This window comes from Penicillium longicatenatum (assembly GCF_028827895.1).
Source record: "Penicillium longicatenatum strain IBT 33135 chromosome Unknown contig_4_segment0_segment0, whole genome shotgun sequence".
Lineage (NCBI taxonomy): Eukaryota > Fungi > Ascomycota > Eurotiomycetes > Eurotiales > Aspergillaceae > Penicillium > Penicillium longicatenatum.
Window position 1 is genome coordinate 3849443 of NW_026643122.1, and position 20620 is coordinate 3870062.

General features: G+C 46.3%; 5 protein-coding genes across 5 annotated transcripts; 2 read left to right on the top strand and 3 right to left on the bottom strand.

Annotated features, from left to right (window-relative positions):
- Positions 1 to 1207: 1207 nt before the first annotated feature.
- On the bottom strand, positions 1208 to 6828 carry N7484_008227 (glycoside hydrolase family 18 protein; the record flags this gene model as incomplete). The annotated part of the gene is made up of 19 exons (XM_057118614.1): positions 1208 to 1386; positions 1435 to 1540; positions 1604 to 1634; positions 1956 to 2059; positions 2117 to 2200; positions 2266 to 2277; positions 2342 to 2406; positions 2459 to 3901; positions 3956 to 4372; positions 4434 to 4753; positions 4816 to 4875; positions 5166 to 5283; positions 5403 to 5615; positions 5686 to 6059; positions 6114 to 6118; positions 6177 to 6233; positions 6333 to 6495; positions 6594 to 6718; positions 6769 to 6828. The coding sequence occupies 19 exons, from the start codon at positions 6826 to 6828 to the stop codon at positions 1208 to 1210; spliced, it is 3936 nt and encodes a 1311-aa protein (XP_056971649.1).
- Positions 6829 to 8732: 1904 nt separating this feature from the next.
- Positions 8733 to 11937, top strand: N7484_008228 (LysM peptidoglycan-binding domain-containing protein; the record flags this gene model as incomplete). Its single annotated transcript, XM_057118615.1, has 12 exons — positions 8733 to 9256; positions 9382 to 9609; positions 9672 to 10150; positions 10203 to 10751; positions 10825 to 10920; positions 10986 to 11060; positions 11107 to 11150; positions 11204 to 11282; positions 11328 to 11426; positions 11492 to 11725; positions 11785 to 11821; positions 11895 to 11937. 12 exons carry the CDS (start codon positions 8733 to 8735, stop codon positions 11935 to 11937), a joined length of 2487 nt encoding a protein of 828 aa, XP_056971650.1.
- Positions 11938 to 12281: 344 nt separating this feature from the next.
- Positions 12282 to 13779, bottom strand: N7484_008229 (uncharacterized protein; the record flags this gene model as incomplete). The annotated part of the gene is made up of 2 exons (XM_057118616.1): positions 12282 to 12877; positions 13056 to 13779. The coding sequence occupies 2 exons, from the start codon at positions 13777 to 13779 to the stop codon at positions 12282 to 12284; spliced, it is 1320 nt and encodes a 439-aa protein (XP_056971651.1).
- A 1049-nt stretch (positions 13780 to 14828) lies between these two features.
- On the bottom strand, positions 14829 to 17853 carry N7484_008230 (exo-beta-1-3-glucanase; the record flags this gene model as incomplete). The annotated part of the gene is given in 7 exon segments (XM_057118617.1): positions 14829 to 15031; positions 15098 to 15291; positions 15358 to 15450; positions 15470 to 16715; positions 16767 to 17219; positions 17273 to 17563; positions 17613 to 17853. 7 exon segments carry the CDS (start codon positions 17851 to 17853, stop codon positions 14829 to 14831), a joined length of 2721 nt encoding a protein of 906 aa, XP_056971652.1.
- A 1471-nt stretch (positions 17854 to 19324) lies between these two features.
- N7484_008231 (glycoside hydrolase family 128 protein) lies at positions 19325 to 20310 on the top strand (the record flags this gene model as incomplete). The annotated part of the gene is made up of 2 exons (XM_057118618.1): positions 19325 to 19647; positions 19704 to 20310. The coding sequence occupies 2 exons, from the start codon at positions 19325 to 19327 to the stop codon at positions 20308 to 20310; spliced, it is 930 nt and encodes a 309-aa protein (XP_056971653.1).
- Between the last annotated feature and the right edge of the window lie 310 nt (positions 20311 to 20620).

The following is a 20620-nucleotide window of genomic DNA, read 5'->3' on the forward strand; positions in this document are numbered from 1 at the left end:
CTAGGTCAAACCAGCTATTAATAACTTTAGGGTCCTCGTATTTAGCACGCTTATAATCGTAGCGTCTTAAGAACCTTATTTTAAGTTCTAGGTGTCGTTTAATAAAGTTCGTAACCTAGTTTTTGCTAATAGTTTAAATCAAGGTTATTCCACGAGTAGTAAGTAAGAGATTAGCCATTTCTTACACCATAGAAGGTCGTGGGGCCGCTCCACGTATAGCCATAGATATAACCCATTACTTAAGCGAATTCTCCTCGATTTTAGTCAATTTAAACGAATTTGCGCGTGATTCGACGCGGTTTTAACGTCCACGAAGACGTGCGTATAACGTTATATAGGGGATATTATATATAAGCGCTGCTTTACGAATTGAGAGCTCTTTCTGCGTTTCAAGAGCCTGGATAGCAACTAAGATTCGTCCTTCTTATTCTATCAATTTTTGACGATTTTAAGAGCGAATTAGTGGCATGGTGGGTGGTTAAAGAAGAAAGGTCTAATTAATTAACGCGTTTTGGTTAGTGTTAAGGTAAGGTTGTTGACTAGGCAAGGTTCAAGATGTCACATGTAATTCAACTGTAGAATAGACAGAGACTAATCCTTGAGGAATCAACTAATTCCTCAAGTGTGCTGAATATATACATGATGGGGTAGAACCCTGATTAAGCGAGTCATGCAGGTGCTTTTCGGGGGTAGATCGGGCATGATTAGGTAGCGTCTCGGCCTATCCTGATATCATGCCCTATAACGAGGTTACGCCGTAACAGTTAGGGTGTTCCGGCCGACCGGGTGTTCCGCTCGCTTGTGAAATACGTTATGTGCTTGCTTACTAATCTGGCTAACTTACATCATCAAATATGTCCCGACACTATTGTGGAATCACGTGATCTACTAGCTAGGGGTGTCCGTTGATCACTGTTCTATGATCATCTAATTTTTGACATACCCAGAGAACGCGCCGTTAAATCAATCATTCCGTCATTTGCAGAGCCTGGGCCAGAAATGTTCGAAAATATTGGAATTGGGAAGCGACAGGAATGGAATCACTTCTAAGGAACCTCTTTAAGTTTTGTTTTATAGCCTGATACTCGTCGGGTACAGTTATCTGGATAACTTTGAATGTACATGCACGTATTTTGGTGTTTGAAAAGGTCCGATGTTGGATATCCACGATTGCTTGAGGTGGAAGCTCCGTCACAGGCGTCATGGCCTATTGCCAAGACGAGGGAAAGGGATTGGGCATAGCCGGCATGGCGGCATAAGCATCCTTCAACGCTTTGATGCGATCCAAGACGTCTTGGTTCGTTTCAGCCCCATCCATCGCATCTTCATCGTCGCTGTTGGGCTGGAAGAACTGCTCGATGTCTCGAACCCATTTGTCCAAGAAAGCTGATTAATCAGTAAGAGCGTCCAGGAAAACGATCAGAAGAAACTCACATTTTTGTTTGTTCACTGCCAGTGGCCACTGCTGATACATGAAGGTTCGCCATTGATTTCCCAAATTGAGATTTTGGTACTTGTGTTTATTCCAATTTGGGTCATTCTTTGGGTCATAATCAGTCAACCATCTTCACGCCAACGTTGGAATGCACTTAAAACAACTTACATAATTCTCAATGACTTTTTCCATATCGTCACTGGCGCGGAAGATCATGTTAGTTCGGGGTCATAAATTGATATGAGTGACGGTAATAACGTACAAGTATTTGCCTATTCGAGTGGCCTGTTTTACGAGAACACTCGAGACTTGTGGCTCAAGAATATATTTCATCGCAAAAATGACATGTTTGCAGACGTTGATGGCAGTGTTAGTGTTGTAGTCATCGTTACCGCCGGCGTTAAGATAATTTCACATTTTGATGTCGGATCGGATGAGTTGGTCTCCCCAGATTCTGTGTCCATTCGTCAGTTTTCAATTGAGTGTATCCCCCCCCCCCCGCGGGGATGATATAACTTACGCAAGTTTTGCTCCGTTCGTAGTTGAATCAATCAACATCAACTCATCACGAAAATCCTTAGAGCTAGGGAAAGCATAGGCGACAAGATCGATGGGATGGCCTGTCTATGCACCCAAAGACATATACTTCGAGTCCTACTAAGTCTTGACATATGTGCAAACCCCGACTTTTTCGGAGTTTGTTGTTAGTGGATTTTGGAACAGGTCACTGTTCCCTTCTGTAAAGTCCTGCCAGAAATCCACATACTGCGGGAGTTAGCACAACCCAACATTTGAAGGAACCATTGATCTTCTCCAACATGGGGACTTACGAGTTGCCATTCCTAATTTTACGTGTTAACATACGATCACAATACAAAAAGAAAGGAAGAAAGGAATTAGACTCACTAGAACGTGCTCCGTGGCCCATTTGCTGGATCCACTTGATGGAGGAGCAGAAATCTCTCCATAATCTGTGAATGTATCAGTAATGTCATTGGAATTATGTTTGCCTAGCTAACTCACCATATGAGGTGCAGTCGTCCTTATCCTTGGCTCCATAAGTTTTGAATGGATTGCTAGCAGCCTCCCTCATTAATTGGCTGGATGGTGGCCAGGTAGGAGACTTCGATTGGATTAGGTAAGTGCCTCTGCTGTTAGGGCAAACACTGAGCCGCTTTCCATCCCGTTTATCAAAGTGGTGAAGATTACTTGCATCTCGCTTTGACATGATACTATCAGAAAAGGACCCATCTGTCCATCCAGGAACTGCCCTGTTGCAATCACCGCTGTCTGTATCTGTATCCGTCGCACAGCCAAGTGCGGATCCGTAAACATCATGGAATAGAATGGCCGTTGACATTTCGTCCGTTCTTTTGGAAAGTCCACCGTTCATGGAGAGTCCCATTGTTTCGTTTGAATCAATAGCCGGACTCATCTCGCGCTTTGAAATAGCTTTCGCCCAAGGGTAACATTTCATTGGCACAAGTTCTTTGTCCACTCCGTAGACATTGATAGTTTGTGCGCCCGACGACCATCCGGGAATCGGGTTTTCAACACCAATTGAGACATCCGATGAGTAATCAAGTCCGCAATGAGCTCCATTGCAAAGATCACCAGAGGTACTACCGCCTGCGCCGACACGAACAGTCATAGAGTTCTGGAAAGCCGCCGAAACCCGCGAATCAATCAGTTTCTCACCGAAAACATCCAGCTCAATTTGGAAGCCAAGACTAGGAGTCATAGTCAACGTTAATGAGCCGTCTGCTGAAATAGAGGCTTTTTGAGACGCCTTTATCTCAGTGACCCCAATGTTCGGCTTGATAACGGACGCAGAGGGGAACTTGTTAAGAGATTGGGGGAACATGTAAGTGAATCGATCACCACTAGACTCAGTACTGAAGCTCATGCCAGAACGTATTGTGCCGGCGAGAGTGGCCAACCCTTGGAGCTGAGCAGTGGCATCGAAGTAAGGACCAATAGACCATAGACCATTGATGTTGAACGTTCCCTCAAAGATATCCCATCTGTCAAGGAGTTGAAGTACCTCCGACTCATACCGAAAGACGGCATTGGCATAAACCTCCGCCATAGTATCGACATGAAGGTTATGGAGATTGAAGTAAGCGTATGCCTCGCTAAAGTCAAAGTTTCGGAGAGTCCCTATCATTGAGATGCCGTAGTCAAGGCGAACTGCCAAATCACCCGCAACGGTAGCACTCAGTTGTGCGGTTCCCGAGCCACACCTTTTCGCGGAGTTGTAGAGAATCTGCTCGAAATGGAATTGCTTCTTGACGCCATAGTCAGAATGGGAATCAAGAAGCACATTGAAACGACCAAGCCACCAGGAGTCCGTTGTTCCATACCCACGCTTGTTGAGCCTGTGCTCAAACCAGTCCATATGAGTCTCGCGCCATTCTGTCGGGGATCCCTTCTTCTTTGAGCCAGAAGCAGAGGATGAAACAATTTCTGAATACCCCACGTTAGTACTAGAAGGATGATCCGAGAACATAATAAACATACCATCCCAATGTCCTGGATGAACCGAGGCGTCGAAACACACGTGCACCTCGCCTCCGTCTCGACGAAGATTCCTCAGATTGTAGTCGTATTTAATCTCATAAATATTAGGGTTGCTGTGAAGCCTCTTTGACAGATGGGACGGAAGAGGGTGATCCTCTATTTCCTTGAAAGAGACAGCTCGCACCCATTCGTCGGGACCACACTCCTCAGGTAAACGGATAATAGTACCACGGACACTACCAATCATGATGTCTTCACAATTGTTATCATCACTTTCGCTTTCGCAGACTGCTCTAAATGTCTGAGTGCTGTAATCCTCGGGTTTTGGGCTAGGGCAATCGAAAGTCTGCAGATGGGAGCCATCGCGCTTACGAAGCGACTGAACGTCGGCTTCGGCGCCAACCATGATTGTCCACGCTATAATAGTTAGCAGAAACCCCTTTCTCCGTGCATGCCAAAGCTATTGATGATATCTTACCAAATGGCTCCTTGTTAGGGTCATCAGTGTATTGGTCCTCCCAGTGGGGATTTTCTTGTTGTTCCTGTGCGCGGTCAAAAGCTTCATAGTAGATAGGAGCATCTGCAGCGGGTAGATCCTCTGGAAAGAGATTATCCAGTGGAACTGGTAGGAAGGCGGTGCCGCTTTTTTGATTCATTAACTCGCTGGTTGGGGCCGTTTGCAGATGAATCTTCTCACTTGAATGGTGGATCGCAGCAAAAATCCTTTTGCCGTCCGAAAATACAACTTCCAAGAACGGAACCATCACCTCCCTTGCTCCGCGTAATCTCAATCTGACCCTATATAGTATAGTTTTGCATTAAAAAGATATGTGAAAGGATCATGGCGTAACTTTACTTACCGCAGGGCAACGATTTCCAGAACAAGTGAAGCTACTTCCATGCCAAGAGCAGTCTTCGAACTCCAGGGATTTAGGGCAACATATGTTGTTTTTGCCTGCCCAACCCTCAATTATTTCTAGCGTTTGCGGTTTCTTTAGAAGGGCATCCGAAGTAGTTCGTGGTACAGGCTTCCACGGCTGCTGCGCCGTTTGTAGCCGGGCAGCAATATGCCTTGACACCAGAACCGCAGCAACTTCCACCTCCACATTGATCCGTGGTTAGGAGTACCTATATTCACATAAAATATTGTCAGAACATGTCAAAATGTAGTGATTAATCATAAATCATAAAGCAAGCTTATAACACCTACCTCGCCCGGTTCACATTGTCCAAAACAAGTGCTGGGGCTTCCTCTCCAGTGGCACTTGTCTGGGTTCGGTGCACCCCAAGAAGGGCAGCAGTAATTGCGTACTTGCTTTGAAGGGCAGCTGTCACCGTTGTCCTTTCGATTCAAAGTTGTAAAAAATAATCAGTAAAAGTTACGCAACTCCCCAGAAGTTTTATTGAGTAGTTACCATGGTAGTGAAGCCCTCCGCGCAGTCAGTACCGCACGGCGTAGTCCAACATTTGTCGATGTTAAAGTAATCAAGTGTTTTACTCTGAAGAAAGACGGGGGCTAGGTCTTTTCCGGTCACAGCTTTGAGAGCAGTATATGAAAGGTCATCCATATCAATCGCCCAGATGAAGAGTCCATTAAGCCCTTGAGAGTTAGCAAAGTTGATCTTCTGTTGAAAAGTCCTCTTGTCATCATAAGACACCCCTGTCACCATACACCATATATTAGTGAGATATTGCCAACATTGAATTCACGCTGCCGGAAGTAAATTAACAGCTTTTCCCTTGGTCGTAAATGAGATAATTGACGGCAGCTTCGGGATCATACATCTGCATGATCGAGTTTGAGCCTTTACTTAAACCTTCACTTATAAGGTCCTGGATCTCCATGTATGAGAGAATTCCCGCTGTGTTAGTCGAGTCGCCTGCTGCCCCAGCCCCTTTGAATTCGCACCCAGCGTGAAAGCATGAAGGGTCCTTCAGCTCGAACGATCTTCCATAAAATGCAAGCCCAAGATTGAACTTTGCAGGATCAATATTATTTCTCCAAAGAAGCTGCAGACTCTGCTCGATCTCCGTCAAATTTGTATGGGCGTATATGTGGCTTCCATATGGATCATGGGCGTCCCACACGCCATGAAGATCATACCTGCAAAGAATATCAGACGGTTTCGTCGATACTCAGATTGGTACTAGTACTTACGACATCTTTTACAAGTCAGCTGTATGTCTCAATCATTAAAAAAGAAAGAGGGGGGGGGCTCACAAAGTTGATGAAATCCACGGCGTCCGCGATGGCAGAGATGTCAAACCAACGAAGGTACTAGTATGATGTTGGCGCAGTTATCGAGATACCAAAGTTCTTGCTAGCAGCTTTGAACCGAGTACGAATCATTTGGAGAAGAAGAGGGAAGTTGTGAACATCAGCCTCGGTGCCGCCACGGTCTCCAGCACCTGGGTATTCCCAGTCAACATCCAGACCATCAAATCCGTACTGCCTCATGAACTTGTATAGATTGTCTGCAAAAGTAGCCCGATTTTTGACATTGCTTGCAATTTCTCCAAACAACGGCTGTGTCGAGGTCCTGGTGCCTAGTAAGTCTCGAATCTGGAATCAAGCAAAATGCAAAGTGATGTAGGCAGCCATAAACAGCGTGTCTTCGCTAGCTTTGGAAGTACATACCCATTATTGCTGAAGTCCCAGCCACCGATAGATACCCAAACTTTGGCATCTGGATTCTTTCGCTTCACATCTGCCACTTCAGCAAACTGATCGAAAGACCCCTTCTTCATGGGTACGATTTTATACTGAAAATTTGTGAGATGCGTTATAGAGCAATCGACCTGCTTGAACTTACGGTTTTGGGTTGAATGGAAGCAAAAGCAAAGTTTACACCATTGACCGCTTCAATTGGCATTTCTTCAATATTGACTGAAAAGCTGCTAGAATCATCCGCTCGCCAGCTTTCGTAGTAGGCAGTGATGTCCTTTCTTACATCACCCCCGGACCCACCACTGGCGGGCGTGCGGCAATTCGATTGGCACCCGATTGAGCAGAAGTCCTTTCTTTCATTAAAATCTTGTTGTTGTTTCAGAACTGAAAGGAATGCTTACATCAGTAGTACCGCAGAATCCAAATTGAGAACAGCAAACGTTCCTAGAAACAATGAGCATATTAGGAACAAAGCAGGCATAGGGTCGCTGGAGAATTACAGAGGACATGTGGCATCCCCAGATTTGGATTCTCTGCCACATTCGGCTTTCGCATCGCAATTAGAGGTACATCCAGTACCGCAGTAGGTTATCCCGAATCCACAGACGCCACTTTCACCACAGCAAGCGCCGTTTGAGCAGGGCTTTCCCTTTTTACAGTAGTAGGTTTGCGGCTGATTGATATCTCCTCGACGACGAAGTTCACTGCGATTGCTATGCTGCAATGCCCAGGTGTCACTGTCTATCAGGAAAGGAAGGTCGTAGGCATCCTCCAAGATGGGGGGTGATTCCACGAGAGGAGCAGGTATATCACGGGAGGTATGTTTCAAGAGAATGAATGAAGTGAAGAGAGCGAAAAGTCCCGGAAGAACAAAAAGAAGAAGCCGGAGGCAGGTTTGCCCCCTCGATCTTCGCCCATTGGAGGGCATCGTAACTTTCTCCAGGAACACTAAGTATGCAAAATGAATGTGAAGGAGAGGAAAACAGTTGAAGACAAAAGAGAGGGACAAATTAATGATTGAAATTTACACGAAACAATTAAAGCGTCTAGGGAATCGCTTGACTAGTACTCATCACAGACTAATGACTGCGGAGTACACCGGAAATGCAGTGTAGAAGCACTTGAGGTATAATTTCCGCTCGAAAGAAGCATTCTGTACACAACGCATATTTTTGGGGCCAAGGCCCTCATTTAAGGTCGTATTCACTAGGGGATTAGGGTTCCACCAGGCGAGTTGTGGAGCCGATTGTGCCCTGAATCCTCGGGAATTCGGATGCCCTTGATGAACAAATCACAAGATCCGGTCTCCACCGGTTGCCTCAATAACTCAATGAATACTATTTAATCCTTTGTCTGGTCAAATTATGGTGAATTCTGAAGCTAAGTATTGTAATGGCTTGGGTTGCGGCCGTTTTCCATGTTATCAATTGTTCATTACAAGCTTCTCACGTTTCGCTCAGGCCCTTTAATGACTATGGGCCAGCTCTAACGCCAAGATCGACTAACAATCTAGTTCGCTACACCTACTCTAGGTCGTGGAACTAGTCGGTGGGGTTTTCGACGCTTGTTTCATAATTTATGCTGCTTCAGTCTCTCGGTCAATTACCGCATCTACCAGATCAGATCTAAGTGGGCGTGTGAGGCATTTAACCCACCGTAAGCGAGCCCGGCTATGCTATAGTTTTTCCCTTTTCTCTTTCAAGCGAACTATTTTGAGGCTCTAGTCCCGAAAATGGCCCCCATTTTGGCAGCCCACGGTATTCTTCTTCTTTCCTATTGGACCCTCTAAAAATGAGCAAAGCAAGTGGAATACATCGGATGCACCGTCGCATTCACTTGCCCCAACGCATTTAAATCGTTTCATCTTTAACTTCCGCGCTTTAGTTTCCGCGAAAACCGATAATGCATACCGTTCCCTGTTCAGGGTCTAGCTAGTTGTCCCAATTGAGGAGAAGTTCAAGACTGAATGCCTGCGAAGGGAGTTGGTTTCTTACGCTAGTTGTCAAGCATAGACCAGTCAACTTCTCAAGACCCTCCCACTTTTTCATCAGTAGTGATGAAGGAGTGAAGTCCATTCGATCTCTATATCTTTCATTCGTTCTTTACAACATGGCCATTTTTTTGGCTCCCATTCATTATATTCGGGCGCTTCTCTTCGTCTTTGCTGTTGAGCCGCTCCTTGTCACTGCTAGTTCTCACCACAAGGCAAGTGCTCATGAAGGCATTCGTGCTCGCCGAAATGCTCTTGCTTCTCCTGCGCTTTTGCCCGGTACAGGGCTGCCAAAGGCCACTGGGTATGCTGAATTCCTCGTGGAAACAACTATGGAAGTAACAGGAACGACCCAACTATTTAATCTTTCTGATCTTACGATGTTTTCAACCGACTGTGCCACTGCGTTAGCTGCGACGCTGGATTGCTCGAGTGGAATCAGAGCACAGAGCCTGGAGTACGGTCTTACAGAAAATGACCTCGATGAGCTATGCACATCCGGCTGCTCGGGCTCGATTGCGACAATGCGAGATTCCGTAATTTCAAATTGTGCTAATGATATCTACACTGACGCCCCATCAAACGCTACAGGGTATGTCTACGGCACCGGTATTTCGGACGATATCTATAACGTCGAGGGGGTGTCAGCCAACCCATTGCCATCGTTGACTCATTCTTTCCCAACGACAATGTTACTTGCATGACCAATGGGTGAGGATTCCAGCCCTGCAAGTAATAAGTATTGATATTTCCTAACGTTTGAACTAGAGCTAATCCTTCTACCTTTTGCTATACGTTGCGTACAAATGGAACTTCAAACGGCGCTGAAGTAAATGAATGTGGAGACTGCGGCCTCGGAATCATACGTATGCAATTGGAGAACCCTATGGGTTATATTGATGAGCTTGCCAGCCAGTATTCTTCATCCGCATCTTCGTGTGGTGTCACAGTGGCCCCGATTCCAACTCCGACGCCAGTGTTCATGAGCGATCAAAAGTGAGAATATGAATTTGCGTTAGCTGCGTTTTCCCAACTAACGTTCTTCTGTGATTATTCAGCACTTTTATTGCCAATTATTCGAAAACACAGACATGCACTGGATCATATGTTCCAATTCCAACTGGTAGTACCTGCGATGATTTTGCTGAAAGCAACTCCGTGGCCACAGATCAGCTTTTGAGCGTCAATGGCTTGGCTGGCGGGTGTGCGAACTGGCCTGCGGACCTCATTGAGCTCTGTGTCCAGAACACATGCGAGCCATACCTTGTTCAACAGAATGATACATGCCTGGGAGTTGCTTCTTCCTTCAACTTAACTCTGACTCAGCTCCTCTCCTGGAATTTGGCGATTGATCCCTTCTGTGCCAATTGGGATAACGAGAAGGGTCACATTATTTGTGTCAGCAACTCTGTCGGATATGTTGAAGCTGACATCGGCAGCACCACTACGGTGGATACAGCTGCTTCTGTTCCGACCAATATTGGCCCGGGGTCAAACACCAACTGTGCACAGTGGTATAATGTCACCGAGGCAGATAGTAAGTGACGACTGCCTGTACTTTTCTTGAATCCTGCGCTGACATCTTTTAGCCAGTTGTGCACAGATATCAATGCAATTTGGCATCACACTAAGCGATTTCAACCTTCTGAATCCTGAAATCGTTGCAAACTGCACAAATCTCTGGCTAGGTGAATATCGACTCCTTCGCCACAGAGCAACCATAAGCAAGAGACGACTAACCGTTATTGCAGACTCCTCCTACTGTGTACAGGCTGTGGGTGACATTTCCACTTATTCTGGATACGGCGGAACGACAACCACTAGCATGGCCACATTCACTGCAGACCCCTCAATGACTTGGGATAGTCTTCCTTCAGCCACGAAGCCTTCATATAAAAACATTACCACGACGACCGCTTCCTATCCCTTAGCTAGTGGCTCGTTGACGGGGTGCTTCGAAATGTTCGAGAACAACTTTGGGCCTATTCCCTGCTACCAGGCAGCGTCTTTGTTTGGCGTTGACACAATCAATTGGGTGCGCTGGAACCCGAGTGTTCTTAATGGGCAGAACTATACCATGACAGGATGCAAACTCACAAATGAGACTGAGTACTGTGGCTCATTCTACAACCAGTCGTGTGAGTAATGTGTTCAAGGGCCCATGCAGAATATTGCTGCCCAGCAAGAGCTAACTTTGAAACTACCATATAGCTGTTCCCGCCACAACCTTGCCATACGTACCCGCTCCGATTAATTCGACCGCCAATGCTACAACGGAGTGCTATGACTGGTATGGCACTGAAGATGGTGAGTGAAATTTTCATTCAACCGAACCATTATATCGAACGCAAACTAAATTTTCGTGTTCTCAGGCGACTCTTGTGACTTAATTTGCCGTGCCAACAATATACCGGTTTCTGCGCTCTATAAGTGGAACCCCGCAGTCGGTGCATGTGTTATCATTTCGATCTGTTATAACAATTTTCTCATCAGAATTTCTAGGTGCCGATTGCACCAACCTATGGATGCAGGCTTCGGTTAGTTGATTGTTGTCCGTGAAAGGTTTGCGACTGCTAGTTTAATCTACTAGTATTGTGTCCAAGGGCCTGGATGGGAAGATGTGGCCTATAACCAAACTTCCAGCGTTACCTCTACAACAACCACTGGTGGTGCCCCAGGGCCTACATAGACCGGAATAGTCTCAGGCTGTGAAGAGTGGTACATCGCCATGGCAAATGACACATGCCTGGGCATTACAAAAGAGTATTCCATCTCTCAGGCTCAATTCTATGCCTGGAATCCAGCAATTGGAGGTATGTTCTATGATTTCACGAGAAAGGCAACCAAGGAATATAGACTAATCAATATGCTCATACAGAGGATTGCACTGATCTTGAAATTGATGATGCCTATTGTGTGAAGGCCCCGACGACCATCAGCACAACAACAACTTCTTCAGTTGCCAGCCAGACATCCACCGGGACAAGCATCACGCCACCAGGTCCTACACAAGCAGATATCCCATCAAACTGCGATGCATATGCCTTAGCCCAGACCGATGATGGGTGCCAAACATTCGCCGACCGCAACAAAATCACACTTACAAATCTATGTCAGTTCTAGTCCAGGATACACGGTTTAGACAGCCGCTAACTTGATAATTTGTTGTAGACAAGTGGAATCCGGCCCTCAACAATGCCTGTGAGAAGTGAGTCTTCCCCTTCCGCTGATCTTTGCTCCACCTCTTCAAGTTGTCACTAATCATTCTCTTACGCACAAAGCTTTTGGGCAAAGGAGGCCTACTGTATTGGTGTCTCGTCTTAGTTTCTGGTCAAATGAGGTTCTATAATCTCATTCATAGGATCACCTGAGTGTGATATGGCGAAAGTTCAGCTCGGGAGAACTTTCAGTCAGGCCTAGAGCCTATAATATGGTAATCGGTCATATATAGTACGCTTCAGGGAAAGGTCCAAAGGAAGAGACATCTTAGTGTTCTATTTCCTGAAAAATCTAATTGGTGCCGAAATGAGAATAGCATGATCCCGTCGATTCAAATCGCCGCTCGAAATTGGAACACAAAAGCCTAAAATGAGAACAGCTGAAATACAATATCATCAACCTTCAAACATTCCCAAAAGGCTACTGGTGATATTCTAGATCATGCCTTCTTAATTGTAGGTTAATTTGACTTTGAGGGATTGACCGGTATGTTCAGAAGCCACTTGCTTCCACAGTTCCAGAACCCTTTCCTCGGGCTGGAATCCGAGACGGTCAGACCATGTTGCGCATATCTCGCCTTCGGTGGAATATCTGAACCGATGATGGACTCTTCCCGATTCTGTGTCCATACGCAGGTCCTCCAATTTGGGCATACGCAATGCTGCCTGGCCCACGGCCATATATAGCTCATTGAAGAGACCTGGCACACTGACTTCTCGGAAGGGCCCGCTGCTGCGATCTTCGAGTGGCGTTCTCACATATTCTGGCCATTCATCATGTGGATCTGAATCCATGGACTCATATTGATCGTCCTCGTCGCGATCAGAACGGTCAACAAAGAGCCATTTCCCGGACGGGGTTGTGGGCATATAATCAATGCTGATGGTTTTCAGATCAGGCCATGATGGCGAGTTATCGTTTGATTCCGGTGGCCAGAAAAGTTCATTTCCAAATGTCATTCCGTCGATACTGAGTGTCTCTAATTGCTGTGAGAACTTATGTAGTTTCAAGCTGAGAGGATCCACCCCTTCGTCTGTGACATCATCTGGGGAGAAAGTTGTGATTCATAGGTGGCCCATAATTAAAATGAAAGTGTAAATTTTTTACGCTAGGCGGTAAAAGGTGAAAATGAGCAGCGAATTCTAAACACACCATTAGTAAACTGGGAAAATGAACATGCTATGTAGTGAAGAATAGATGGTTTGGCTGTAGATGGAACATACCGTCGCGGTTGCGTTTTCTTAGACCCTTATCGCGTTTGCAAGTGTCATTCAATAGCAACTTAAGTGTATGGAGGTTAGGAAATCTCGAAACCAGACGCGCGCACGAAATCGCCTCAATTTGTCGTCTGTCAGCTAAGGCCTCTATTTTGAGACTATGCACAATGCTGATTGGTGCTGTCTGGCTCTCGAATGCATTAAGTCGAAGGTAGTTTCTCTCAAATCTGCGGTTCAAGATATCTGCAGTCCGCTCGCCACGGGCGGCCTTTATTCGCCTCAGTCTATTTGGAGTAGCAACCAGATCACTAGGGGACTGAACTTTGATGGAGAGCGAGATACCTTGCGATGGTCTCCATTTCGCAACGATTTGAAGGACTGAGCGGATTGCTTCAGAGAAGATCTGATTATTGCGCTCATGCTCAAATTCGGTCTCGAATTGAGCTCTGGCAGCTTCATCGTAAGGCTCGAGCTCCACGATCAATTCGATATCCCGAATATATGATTGGCGTCGTGGATCCTTTGTCAATCTTTCAAATTCGTCTAGATTCAACGGGATTCCTGTCTTGACTTGGATTTTCGCCCAGCTTCGCTCCTCGATAATGGGCTGCCAGTCGCGGTTCACTGTAGCATATTGAGCCAATCTGAGCTTGGTGTCTATACGAGTCAATGGGTTTTCGATGAGTGACACAATACGGCCAGTTATCTCTGAGGGAAGTGGCCACGCCATTTTCCGTGAGTTGCTAGGAATTGGAAGATAAACCTTGGAACCTTGGAATCTTGGAAGTTGAGATGATGTGGGGTTGGGTGGGGAAAGGGTTTAGGGTCTACTCTAACCCATAGGGGTAACTCCATTAGACACCTATACCGTTAGGGTGCGTTCCTTAAGTATAGGCAGAAAAAGCAGGCCAGATACCAATGCCGTTACGTCAACAAGATACCAATACCGTTATATTCTAGACTTAGGGGAAGCCTAGATTTTTTTATGATTTACAACATCCTCCGTTTTATGCGCAAACCGAATTTCAAAGCATTCCGACCACTAAAAAAGGTGACTCTAGGGGTTCAAAGTTAACCAGTTTTTTGATGGGGTAGTAACCCCGCCCGCCCGTGATATACCATAGTATAATAACTACTACTTAGACCTAATAGGGTTTATATTATATATAGAAACTAGATAAATTACTAATATTTTAGCATTCTTAGCTAGTAGATTATATAGGGACTTTATATAGATATAGGTAATTTTGCGACTCCTATAGGAAACCTATGGCTATACCTAGGACGGGAAATAGGTAAAAAAAAATCCTATAGGAGTGGGCGTGGTACTTAAAACCATATTATCCCGGCCTATATAACTAAGGACCCATGGGCACCTAGAATTTAGTAGCCCCCGCGGGTTTTGTCTAGGTCTAGAATAGAGGCATCTATCGAGTACTTAGTCCTTAGAAGCTTAGTCTAAATCCAAAGGAGCGTTTTGCCCTATAGCACTATTTATTTACTTAATAAGAGGACACTACCTCTATTACATCCTCCCCAGGCCCCTACTATCCCCGAAGAAATCTATATATTTATGATCTTAGATAAATTGTGTCTTAGTATTAACGGTTAATAGACGCGTAAGATGCATTTCTTCTCTTTTCATTATAAGGGGAGAAATAAAGCTACCAAAAGTACAAAACAAGTTCTTTTCTTTGTTTTCTTAAATTTGTATGCCCTAAAGTATAAGAAGTAACCAGAGCACTGATGATGTATGAAAAATCGAACCTTAAGCTGATCCTAGGCCGGAATTTGGAACAAGGCGATGGTGTCAGTAAAAACATCAACATTATCACTGTAGAGTGCCAGAGATCCGCCGTTTTGGCTGATCATGTTCTGCACGCCGACAGTACTTAAACAGTAGACTTCGATTGATTCGACAGTTCCTTCCAAGTCGAAGATATTCGGTTGACAATTCTCGGGGCCATTTTGGGCATTGCAGGCTAGTCTAAGATTAGCATTTCTGAACCAAGTTCGGAATTATATAAAAGAGAAAGGATTCAGCCTACTGCCGTCGTAGTTGTTAAAGAACGAATAAAGCCCGGCACCGTATACAAGGATGCTGTTGGAGTTCACAATTCGGAGCCCCCAGGCGTCGTTGCAGTTTGCGGACTGGCCAGAACAGGAAGTAGAAAAGTTGGGGTCATTCAACGAGGACTCCACAGTAAATGGTGCAGGCGCTGATGGGTTGGGTTGATAATAGCTACGTTCGAGGGGTTAGTCACTTCCGCACTGCAGTATTGAGGATCATGAACGAAGAAAAACATACGGTGTCTCCGTCTGGATGAATCCCATGTAAATATCCTTAGTATTGGCCAACTGGTACTGGTAAAGAGTGTGGTGCTCCACCGACGTTCCGACTCTATTCCTTATTAGCTCACTGCGCCCGTAAACCAAAAATTGAAGGTAAATCGTACAGCCAGAATGTTCCAGCGGTACTTTCAATATAGAGACCGCGCCCGTTGTAAACGGTGATTTGGGTATTTGATGCGTCGTCGATATCGTGGTCTGCGGTCCACAGCCACACATTCTCCATGTATAGGTTTGAGGCTGATGCGGTCACATGCAGACTCATATAGGCGGCGATACAAGCGGAGTTGATAGAGGTGCTGGAGGGAGTCTTTTCACACTGAGCCACCTGCAAGTCGGAGCCTGTGAACCCTCCGATGCGGGCGTGGACATCCCAGATTCCCGAGGGAGTCCCGGAGGAAGCTAAGTTCCACTCGATTAGAATGGCCCCAGGCTGGGCACCCTGTGTGCTAACAATCATGTCGGACCATTCAACCTGACCAGCTTGTCCGGCATTGCCCACTCGAACGATAGGCTGGGGGGAGTTGATGTTGTTAAAGTAGCTGCCGCTGGACATGATCACCGAGTATGCTTCACCGACCAGTTTTGCCCCCGGAGGAATTAACAAAGTGCTAGTGACTTTGTATGTGCCGGCGTCAAAGAACACCACTTGTCCAGCCGCCGTGGCACTGTTGATCACGCTTTGTAATGCACTCGTATCATCCGTCACTCCATTACCAGCGGCACCAGCACTGCGCACGCTCTTAAAAGAGGAGACCGCGAGGGAGTCATATTGGGGTTTCGACCGGACGTAATAGTTGGGGCCACTTAGGAGTGCTGAAGGTCGAGTAATGGGAGTGAACGAGCCTTGGAAACGTGTGTGGCCGGAGGTTGTGTAACTGTTGCCCTCACCCCATCCAGCTACCGTCACAGTGCCGCTGCTGCCTGCCAGAACAGTGCCTGCAGAGGTAGACTTGACAATATTTGGGACATTACTGAAAACACTGTTGTCAATAATGAGACTGCCATTGGCCACATTATGGGCCACGTTTTCAGCAAATGCTGTCAGCAATCCCACCGGGGTATTGGTGATTGTGCTGTCCACAAGAATCACTGAGCCCACCGCCTGGTTGGATGAACCACCCGCGGACATATCTATGCCAGTTTGGCAGTTGCTTATAGTGATGCCTTGATACACCCAGCCCCAGTCCCACATCTGACTGATAGCGGTGACGCAGTTGTTGAAAACCAAGTTGCGCATAGTGAATTGCTGGTTGCCAACCTGGATGCCATATAAGCCGCCGTTAAAAGTTAAGTCGGTGACGAAACCACCGGAACCTGTTCGATTTAGCAATGAGATAGCCCCAAAATCTTAAATGTTCAACGCACCTGATTCACAAAAAACACCCACGTGCTGCGTGCCTGATGCCGAGCTCATCTTGAAAACGAGATTCTGCAGACTCGTTGCCTGGGCCGTGGGCCAATGAATTCCAGTGGCTGAGGAAGTAGCCGGGATGCTAGTCATGTCTAGGATAAGGTTACGCACTTGGCGGTAAAACACATTTGTTGAGCCCCAGTTGAGTGATGCAGTATAATATTTGTCGCCATCAATCAAGCCAAAGCCAGAAAAGCCGGAGCTAGCTTTTAGCGTTGGTAGACTGTTTGGATTTCCCAGTAGAATTGTGTTGTACTGGTCTATAATCGATGAGGAGATCAAATAGGTTCCTGCTGGGAAATATACCACTGCCGGAGTGGTGGTGCTGGATGAACAACCCTCCCCACAACGACCGCCCTCACTGATAGCAGCGTTGATCGCAGCCGTATCATCAGTAACACCGTTTCCTTGTGAAATAGGGTTAGTCTCGATCCAAACCAAATAGAAGGGTGAGATATACCAGTGGCGCCATAATCCTTTACATTTCGATAGACCGTATATCCAGAGGGGCCAAAGGCGGAGATTCCCTGGTGTTCAATATCCTCGTACCAGTAATTGGATGATCCTGTAGCCGTGGCAGCCGTGGCCGTTGTAGTAGATGTTGTGGTGGATACAGCAGTACCATATTGGTACAGATCCAGGCGATTGGGCCCTCCACAAGTCTCGGCAGTATTTCCAGAACATGCCATGTCGCAGCCAGTACTTCCATCCGAGGCCGGGCCACCACCATTTCGAAGGGTATTGCCACAATCTTATGACCAAATTAGGTTACGTGGATATAAGTGGTTCATAGGACTTACAGCATTCATCAGCGTACTCTAGCCCAGCCAGAGTGAACCCTAAAGCCTGACACCCGACTTGGCAATTCTGTACGGTCATGTTGGTCGCCCCTCCAGGAGCAGGGATACCCTCTGCCAGGGATCTCCCCGAGACGTTATCCGTATAGCAGCCCAAGAACGACCAGCTAGAGCTTCGTTTTTCCGCGGGAACCGCAAAGGACACTCCGAAGAGGACAAACAGGACAGCTTTGTAAGGTAACATGATTGAAGACTGAGACTCGTTGGTGCCGGGAAGCTTGCTTAGAACCACTTGAATTATATTGGGGAAACATCGTGGTTCTTATACATCGTGTGCGAGACACGATATTTGACCTGTATACCCTGGAACCAATCCCAATTTCTCTAGAGATTGGGTGAGGGACTAGAGCACCAGACGGCTAGAAGATGACATATTGCCTCAAATTTCGAGGCTATCTGGCAATCATCCCCGCGTTTCGTCAGAGATGAGTCCCTCTGACCTTTCTAGCCCGGGTGGGTAGGTATGGGGAAAAGTAAGCCACTAGGACTCACCGACCGGGAGGAGTAGGCAACCGGAATGTGAACAACCTATGTCAGTGTTATTACAGAGTGCAATGTGGAAAGTAAGCTCATGCGGAATTTCGGAACGAGGTTTTGATGCCATTTATTACAACAACCCTGAAAGACCGAGGACGATTGACTTCATTCAGCAGGATACTGATCCGGTTAGGAGCCTTATTAAAATTTTAAATTTTACCAATTAAAGCCAAATTTTTCCCGAGCGAGTCTGAGCGTTTCTTCAGTTATTCTTCAGACGGGGTTTGTGCCCGTTGTTGGGTATCATGAGCGATATCTGGAATGATTGGGCAGATGGCACCTTTGCTAACCCGAAAAGCGAGAATAAGGCAGGACAGAGGGTCTGAAGTGGGGAACGAAGAAGGCCAGTGACTTTCCCCCGCGTTTACTAGGATCGCATGCGGGTATTTACCGGCAATGTTTAGCCAAAGCAATATACTTGCATGCCCCTGCATGACCAGGTCACAGCCAATCCCCGCATTTCAAATTTATTTAACTTTTGCCTTTCACCCTCGCCAATTATTCCCACCCTTCAAAATACATGGTGTTACATCGATGTGTTATACTAAACGCCCCCTGATTGAGAATTGTTTCGAACGCCCCGACCCTACACTAAAAATTCTGCAAAACCCCTCATTGACCGGGCTTCGGCGTGTCATATTCTCGGATCTAATACCGTGTGGAATTTTGATTTTAATTAATTGACTTCATTAGCCTGATGTGGTCAAAATTTGCATAACGCTTACCCCGATATTCCGCTATTTGTCTGTTTCTAGCTATGCTGCTTCAAATTCTGCCGAGGAAGCCACTCACCCGAATTGAATGTTCTGCAGCATTTCGGGTTTATTTGTTGACTCTATTAGACAGACGAGTTCAAAGGTGACTTGGCCCGACACTCCGCGAGCATTCTGTGACTAGCTATCCAGCATCAGATTTCGCCAAAATTTCATAGCAGCTTGTAAGAGTGAAACTCTAATGACAGGTCGTGGATGGATAAGGGGCATCCTTTTTAGAGTGAAGTAAGAATATAGCGGGGTGATGGTCGTATATGTAGAAGACTACCTGCTTCCATCTTCTAGAATCGATCGCTCTCAGCGACCAGAAAATATTTTATCAATCTTTAGCTGCCTCCAGCACCTATGATTCTTACCCGTGCACTAGTACTCTGCGCTCTGCCGCTACTCGTGGTTGGAGAGCAGTTTGAGATCCCTGCGGTGGAGGCTATCGTCGATAAAGTGCTCCGGAATTACTCCAAATGGGTAAACTTTAAAGGCCACTCAAGCCATTCCGATACTGCAAAGCGGTCCGCTGCTACCATCGTCGCGAAGCGTGGATTAGCATACAACAACAACAATCCCGACGGTAATGCCGCTTATGCAAATCTTTTTGCGGGGTACCCTAAGATTTCATGGGGTTATGACTGGGGATATCCATCCTGGGGCCTAGATTCGGACTTTGAATTGTATAGTCGCAAGCAGCTTTCTTTAAGATATGGCGGATGCTGACAGTGTGACGCAGTGTTCCCATGCTTTGGGGCCTCCCCAGTGGCTCTGACCCCGACTGGACTGCTGCGGTCGAAACTGCAGGCACCTTGAACATTCTCGGCTTCAACGAGCCAGATCTAACTTATTCAGGCTCTTCTAATATTCTGCCGGCTAATGCAGCGGCGGGGTATCAGAACTACATGGAGCCGTTTGCCGAGAAGGTCAAGATTGGCATGCCGAATGTTCTTTGGAACAATGTCGGCTCTTCCTCCGGCGGCAACTATGACTCCGCCCAATGGACGCAGTATTTCTTGGGAAACTGCACTGGGTGCTACTTCGACTTTGCTGCAATTCACTGGTACCAAGACTGCGACCCGGGCAACGGACAAAGTGGTGCCGAATGGTTCCAAGGCAACGTTACAGAGGCATATCAGACGCTGAATCTGCCTGTGTGGATCACAGAGTTTGAGTGTTATGGGTCAGATGCGCAGCAGATCGCCTTTCTACAGCAGGTACTGCCATGGTTGGATGAGCAAAGCTATGTAGAGCGATATGCTTACTTTGGAGTGTTTCCCGATTATCTTGTAAATGACGCAGGCAATGGTCTCTCGGATATTGGGGTGGCATATGCAACGACGTGATAATTGACATCAGTCGCATGAAGTGGGCGGATTTCCACGGTTAGTGCTAGCATGATAGTTATGTATCAAGGTCAACCGGGTATATGATTTTCCAGCAATCCATGCCGATTGTGAGTTCTTAGTCGTGAAATCGCTTTATCTGGGCCTAAATATTATCTACATTCCTTGACTGAAATATTTCCCATCATGACGGTGAGGCGATGAAACAATTGTCAATTACGCATTGTTCAGATTTTCGTAGTGTCTGCAAGAATAAAATACGCCTAAACGCCTTGTAACATTTCCAAGCATATAATGAGGTCGTTTTGCA